Here is a 7,345-nt window from a genome sequence, read left to right as displayed (position 1 = left end):
TTTGGTTCTGTTTATATGCTGGATTACATTTATTGATTTGTGTATATTGAACCAGCCTTGCATCCCAGGGATGAAGCCCACTTGATCATGGTGGATAAGCTTTTTGATGTGCTGCTGGATTCTGTTTGCCAGTATTTTATTGAGGATTTTTGCATCAATGTTCATCAAGGATATTGGTCTAAAATTCTCTTTTTTTGTTGTGTCTCTGCCAGGCTTTGGTATCAGGATGATGCTGGCCTCATAAAATGAGTTAGGGAGGATTCCCTCTTTTTCTATTGATTGGAATAGTTTCAGAAGGAATGGTACCAGTTCCTCCTTGTACCTCTGGTAGAATTTGGCTGTGAACCCATCTGGTCCTGGACTTTTTTTGGTTGGTAAGCTATTGATTATTGCCACAATTTCAGCTCCTGTTATTGGTCTATTCAGAGATTCAACTTCTTCCTGGTTTAGTCTTGGGAGGGTGTATGTGTTCAGGAATTTATCCATTTCTTCTAGATTTTCTAGTTTATTTGCATAGAGGTGTTTGTAGTATTCTCTGATGGTAGTTTGTATTTCTGTGGGATCGGTGGTGATATCCCCTTTATCATTTTTTATTGCATCTATTTGATTCTTCTCTCTTTTTTTCTTTATTAATCTTGCTAGCGGTCTATCAATTTTGTTGAACCTTTCAAAAAACCAGTTCCTGGATTCATTAATTTTTTGAAGGGTTTTTTGTGTCTCCATTTCCTTCAGTTCTGCTCTGATTTTAGTTATTTCTTGCCTTCTGCTAGCTTTTGAATGTGTTTGCTCTTGCTTTTCCAGTTCTTTTAATTGTGATGTTAGGGTGTCAATTTTGGATCTTTCCTGCTTTCTCTTGTGGGCATTTAGTGCTATAAATTTCCCTCTACACACTGCTTTGAATGCATCCCAGAGATTCTGGTATGTTGTGTCTTGGTTCTCGTTGGTTTCAAAGAACATCTTTATTTCTGCCTTCATTTCGTTATGTACCCAGTAGTCATTCAGGAGCAGGCTGTTCAGTTTCCATGTAGTTGAGCGGTTTTGAGTGAGATTCTTAATCCTGAGTTCTAGCTTGATTGCACTGTGATCTGAGAGATAGTTTGTTATAATTTCTGTTCTTTTACATTTATTGAGGAGAGCTTTACTTCCAAGTATGTGGTCAATTTTGGAATAGGTGTGGTGTGGTGCTGAAAAAAATGTATATTCTGTTGATTTGGGGTGGAGAGTTCTGTAGATGTCTATTAGGTCCGCTTGGTGCAGAGCTGAGTTCAATTCCTGGGTATCCTTGTTGACTTTCTGTCTCGTTGATCTGTCTAATGTTGACAGTGGGGTGTTAAAGTCTCCCATTATTAATGTGTGGGAGTCTAAGTCTCTTTGTAGGTCACTCAGGACTTGCTTTATGAATCTGGGTGCTCCTGTATTGGGTGCATATATATTTAGGATAGTTAGCTCTTGTTGTTGAATTAATCCCTTTACCATTATGTAATGGCCTTCTTTGTCTCTTTTGATCTTTGTTGGTTTAAAGTCTGTTTTATCAGAGACTAGGATTGCAACCCCTGCCTTTTTTTTGTTTTCCATTTGCTTGGTAGATCTTCCTCCATCCTTTTATTCTGAGCCTATGTGTGTCTCTGCACGTGAGATGGCTTTTCTGAATACAGCACACTGATGGGTCTTGAGTCTTTATCCAATTTGCCAGTCTGTGTCTTTTAATTGGAGCATTTAGTCCATTTACATTTAAAGTTAATATTGTTATGTGTGAATTTGATCCTGTCATTATGATGTTAGCTGGTTATTTTGCTCGTTAGTTGATGCAGTCTCTTCCTAGTCTCGATGGTCTTTACATTTTGGCATGATTTTGCAGTGGCTGGTACCGGTTGTGCCTTTCCATGTTTAGCGCTTCCTTCAGGAGGTCTTTTAGGGCAGGCGTGGTGGTGAGAAAATCTCTCAGCATTTGCTTGTCTGTAAAGTATTTTATTTCTCCTTCACTTATGAAGCTTAGTTTGGCTGGATATGAAATTCTGGGTTGAAAATTCTTTTCTTTAAGAATGTTGAATATTGGCCCCCACTCTCTTCTGGCTTGTAGGGTTTCTGCCAAGAGATCCGCTGTTAGTCTGATGGGCTTCCCTTTGAGGGTAACCCGACCTTTCTCTCTAGCTGCCCTTAACATTTTTTCCTTCATTTCAACTTTGGTGAATCTGACAATTATGTGTCTTGGAGTTGCTCTTCTCGATGAGTATCTTTGTGGCGTTCTCTGTATTTCCTGAATCTGAATGTTGGCCTGCCTTGCTAGATTGGGGAAGTCCTCCTGGATAATATCCTGCAGAGTGTTTTCCAACTTGTTTCCATTCTCCCCGTCACTTTCAGGTACACCAATCAGACATAGATTTGGTCTTTTCACATAGTCCCACATTCCTTGGAGGCTTTGCTCATTTCTTTTTATTCTTTTTTCTCTAAACTTCCCTTCTCGCTTCATTTCATTCATTTCATCTTCCATTGCTGATACCCTTTCTTCCATTTGATCGCATCAGCTCCTGAGGCTTCTGCATTCTTCACGTAGTTCTCGAGACTTGGTTTTCAGCTCCATCAGCTCCTTTAAGCACTTCTCTGTATTGGTTATTCTAGTTATACATTCTTCTAAATTTTTTTCAAAGTTTTCAACTTCTTTGCCTTTGGTTTGAATATCCTCCTGTAGCTCGGAGTAATTTGATCGTCTGAAGCCTTCTTCTCTCAGCTCGTCAAAGTCATTCTCCGTCCAGCTTTATTCCGTTGCTGGTGAGGAACTGCGTTCCTTTGGAGGAGGAGAGGTACTCTGCTTTTTAGAGTTTCCAGTTTTTCTGCTCTGTTTTTTCCCCATCTTTGTGGTTTCATCTACTTTTGGTCTTTGATGATGGTGATATACAGATGGGTTTTTGGTGTGGATGTCCTTTCTGTTAGTTTTCCTTCTAACAGACAGGACCCTCAGCTGCAGGTCTGTTGGAGTACCTGGCCGGCCGTGTGAGGTGTCAATCTGCCCCTGCTGGGGGGTGCCTCCCAGTTAGGCTGCTCGGGGGTCAGGGGTCAGGGACCCACTTGAGGAGGCAGTCTGCCTGTTCTCAGATCTCCAGCTGCATGCTGGGAGAACCACTGCTCTCCTCAAAGCTGTCAGACAGGGACATTTCTGACCAACTCTTATTTGTTAATGAGAACATTCTTGATTTTTGAAATTGCATTTCAATGTGATTAAGATTGAGCATCTTTGCATATGTATAAAAGCCATATGTATTTTTTTCTGTGAAGAATTTATTAATATCCTTTGCTCATTTTCAGTTAGGTTGCTCATCTTTTTGTTATCAATTTGTATGAACTTTGTTAAATTTAAAAGGACTAGAACTTTGGCTGTGGTTTTAAATATATCACATTTTTGTGACATTATGATTTTATGTTTTGACTTTATGATTTTTTTCTTTTTGCCAGAAAGATTTCAACAATTTATCTTGTTAAAATGATTTTTTTTTCGTGGCTTCTAGAGTTTGTGTCAGTTAGATAAACCTTTTGCACTCTAGATTCTAAAGGAATTCTACCATGTTTTATTATAGGACTTTCTACCATGGGACTAAGATGTGGTTGTCCAGGTCGCCTAGGAGGTCTGGTGAGAATAATACTAGTGTTATTAGGGTGAGAAGGAAGAGGAGTAGGCCTAGGATGTCTTTGGTTGTGTAATAGGGGTGGAAAGTGATTTTGTCGGAGTGGGAGGAGATTCCTAGGGGGTTATTTGATCCTGTTTTGTGTAGAAATAGAAGGTGTAGGGTTGTTAGAGCTGTAATGATAAAAGGTAATATGAAGTGGAGAGTGAAGAATCGCATTAGAGTGGGGCTACTTACTGAGTAGCCGCCTCAGACTCATTGGACTAGATCTGTTCCGATATATGGGATGGCGGACAGTAAGTTTGTAATTACTGTGGCTCCTCAGAAAGATATTTGGCCTCATGGGAGGACGTAGCCCATGAAGGCTGTTGCTATGGTCATGAATAAGAGGATAATACCAATGTTTCAGGTTTCTAAGTGGGTGAATGAGCCGTAGTACAGACCCCGGCCGATATATAGGAAGAGGCAGATAAAGAATATTGAGGCGCCGTTAGCGTAGAGGTAGCGAATGATTCAGCCATAGTTTACATCTCGGGTGATGTGGGCAATTGATGAGAAAGCGGTGGAGGCGTCTGGTGAATAGTGTATGGCTAGGAGTAATCCTGTGACGATCTGAATGGTTAAGCAGGCGCCAAGAAGTGAGCCGAAGTTTCATCATGTGGAAATGTTTGATGGAGTAGGGAGGTCGATGAATGAGTGGTTAATTAATTTTATTAGTGGGTTGGTTTTGCGTGTTGGGGTCATTAGTGTTCTTGTAGTTGAAATACAACGATGTTTTTTCATATCATTAGCCATAGTTATAGTCTATGCAAGAATAATGACATACGCTCTATTTTTGTTAAGTGTAATTTTAGTAATGGGGTTTGTGGGGTTTTCTTCCAAACCTTCTCCTATTTATGGGGGTTTAGTGTTGATTATTAGTGGTGTGGTTGGGTGTGCAATTATCTTAAATTGTGGGGGACGTTGTATGGGTTTAATGGGTTTTTTAAATTTATTTAGGGGGCATGATGGTTGTTTTTGGATACACTACGGCGATGGCTATTGGGGAATGTCCTGAGGCATGGGGATCAGGGGTTGAGGTTTTGGTAAGTGTTTTGGTAGGGTTAGCAATGGAAGTGGGGTTAGTGTTATGGGTGAAGGAATATGATGGGGTGGTAGTGGTGGTAAATTTTAATAGTGTGGGAAGTTGGGTAATTTATGAGGGGGAAGGGCCAGGGTTGATTCGGGAAGATCCTATTGGTGCAGGGGCTTTATATGATTATGGGCGCTGATTGGTGGTAGTTACTGGTTGGACGTTGTTTGTTGCTGTGTACATTGTGATTGAGATTGCTCAGGGTAATAGGTTATGTAATTAGAAGGAGGATTAGGAAGAGTGGGATGAGGAAGGAGAGGAAATAGAGTTTAATTATGCCTTTTTGGGTTGAAATAATGGTGGAGGCTGTGGTTTGGTGTTGTGAGATTGTCTTGGGTATTAGTTTTTCTAGTCAGATTAGGTCTAGTAGAAGTAGGGACAGGTCTTGGCTTATGAGAAGACCTAGATGGGGGATCATGCAGTGGATGATGTTGGGGTAGAATCCAAGTATGATGGAGAAATAAAATGTAGGTAGTGGGGGTTTTGGTTTGAGTTTGTTGGTTAAGTAGTTTAGGTCTAGGGCTACTAGGAGGCCCAAGAAGGTGACACTTAGGGCTACGAGTTTTAGGTAGGGTGGGGTTGTTATTTGGGGGAGGGATGTAGGGAGAATGTTGTTGGTAATGAGGAATCCTGCGAATAGGCTTCCCATTGTGAGGTGTTTGATGGGATTAAGTAGGGCGGGGTTGTTTTCGTTGATGGTGACTGGGGTTGGGAAGCGAGATTGGCCTGTAAGGGTGTAGAGAATTATTCGAGTGCTGTAGGCGCTTGTTAGGGAAGTGGCGGTAAGAGTAATAGATAGGGCTCAGGCGTTGGTATACGACATGTTTGCGGTTTCGATGACAAGGTCTTTGGAGTAGAAACCTGAGAGGAAGGGTATTCCTGCGAGGGCTAGGCTGCTAATGGTGAGGGAGGTTGAGGTTAGGGGCATGGTTTTAAGTAGTCCTCCTATTTTTCGAATATCTTGCTCATTGTTGAGATTATGAATGATGGATCCAGAGCATATAAATAACAGGGCTTTAAAGAAGGCGTGAGTGCAGATATGAAGGAATGCTAGGTATGGTTGGTTAATACCAATTGTGACTACTATAAGTCCTAGCTGACTTGAAGTGGAGAAGGCTACAATTTTCTTAATGTCATTTTGTGTGAAGGCACAGATTGCTGCGAATAGGGTAGTAATGGTGCCTAGGCATAGTGTGAGGGTTTGGATTAGTGGGTTGTTTTCTGCTAAGGGGTGAAAGCGGATGAGTAGGAAGACTCTGGCTACGACTATAGTACTTGAGTGGAGTAAAGCTGAGACGGGGGTTGGACCTTCTATGGCTGAGGGGAGTCAGGGGTGGAGGCCTAGTTGAGCTGATTTGGCTGCTGCTGCTAGAAGGAAGCCTAATAGTGGTAGGAAATTGGGGTTATTATTTAGGAGGAGTATTTGTTGTGGCTCTCATGAGTTGGAGTGTAAGAGAAATCATGCTAGGATTAGGATGAAACCAATATCGCCGATACGGTTATATAGGATTGCTTGGATAGCTGCTGTGATGGCGTCTGTTCGGGCATATCACCAACCGATAAGCAGGAAAGATATAATTCCTACGCCCTCTCAGCCGACGAAGAGCTGAAATAGGTTGTTAGCGGTGACTAGAATAAGTATGGTGATTAGGAAAATAAGGAGGTATTTGAAGAATTGATTAATGTTTGGGTCTGAGGCTATATATCATAGTGAAAATTCTATGATAGACCAAGTGACGAATAGTGCTACAGGAATAAATATTATGGAGAAGTAGTCTAGTTTAAAGCTTAGTGAGAGTTGTAGTGTTTGGGTTGTTGTTCAGCATCAGTTTGTGATAATGGTTTCTTGGCCCAGGCATATAAATATTGTTGTTGGGATTAGACTGATGGTAAAGGCGGATGCGATAGTTGTTTTTACGTAGTGGGGATATGAGCTTTTTTTGTCAGGGTTGATGAAGGTAACGGTGATGGGGGGAATTAGAGAGGTCAAGGTGAGGATAGTTATGGTAGTAAACATGGTTATTATTATTTTATTTGGAGTTGCACCAAAATTTTTGGGTCCTAAGACCAATGGATAGCTGTTATCCTTTAAAAGTTGAGAAAGCCATGCTGTTAGACATGGGGTGAGAGTTAGCAGTTCTTGTGAGATTTCTCGGTAAATAAGGGGCTGTGAAACCCTATTATTAGATTCACAATCTAATGTTTTGATTAAACTATATTTACAGCAGGTGAACCCAGTAATGATGCTAGGGTTGAGAGATAAAAGGAGGATGGGGGATAGGTGTATGAGCATGAGAGTGTTTTCATGTGTAAGGGAAGGTTTTATATTGTTGATGTGGTGTGTGGGTGTGCCTTGTTGCGTTGTGATAAATATGTAGAGAGAGTACAGGGCTGTGATCAGCATACTAAGTCCTACTAGTAGAAGGGTGATGTTTGATCAGGGAAATATAGCTATTAGCATGGAGAGCTCTCCTAGTAGATTAATAGTGGATGGTAAGGCAAGGTTAGTGAGGCTTGCTAGAAGTCATCAAAAGGCTATTAGTGGGAGTAGAGTTTGAAGGCCTTGAGAGAGGATTATGATGCAGCTGTGGGT

The 7,345-nt window shown here is 41.2% G+C and overlaps 1 protein-coding gene and 1 pseudogene across 1 annotated transcript; one reads left to right on the top strand and one right to left on the bottom strand.

Annotated features, from left to right (window-relative positions):
- The first annotated feature begins 4,437 nt into the window (after nucleotides 1-4,437).
- LOC129058821 (NADH-ubiquinone oxidoreductase chain 6) lies at nucleotides 4,438-4,922 on the top strand. Its single transcript, XM_063723664.1, has 2 exons — nucleotides 4,438-4,585; nucleotides 4,620-4,922. Exons 1-2 carry the CDS (start codon nucleotides 4,438-4,440, stop codon nucleotides 4,889-4,891), a joined length of 420 nt encoding a protein of 139 aa, XP_063579734.1. The 3' UTR covers nucleotides 4,892-4,922.
- Nucleotides 4,923-4,963: 41 nt separating this feature from the next.
- LOC129058820 (NADH-ubiquinone oxidoreductase chain 5-like) lies at nucleotides 4,964-6,769 on the bottom strand (annotated as a pseudogene).
- Between the last annotated feature and the right edge of the window lie 576 nt (nucleotides 6,770-7,345).

Source organism: Pongo abelii, chromosome 3 (assembly GCF_028885655.2).
Source record: "Pongo abelii isolate AG06213 chromosome 3, NHGRI_mPonAbe1-v2.0_pri, whole genome shotgun sequence".
In the NCBI taxonomy this organism is placed as follows: domain Eukaryota; kingdom Metazoa; phylum Chordata; class Mammalia; order Primates; family Hominidae; genus Pongo; species Pongo abelii.
Note: the sequence above shows the minus strand (reverse complement) of the source record. Positions and strands in the feature narration are given on the sequence as shown.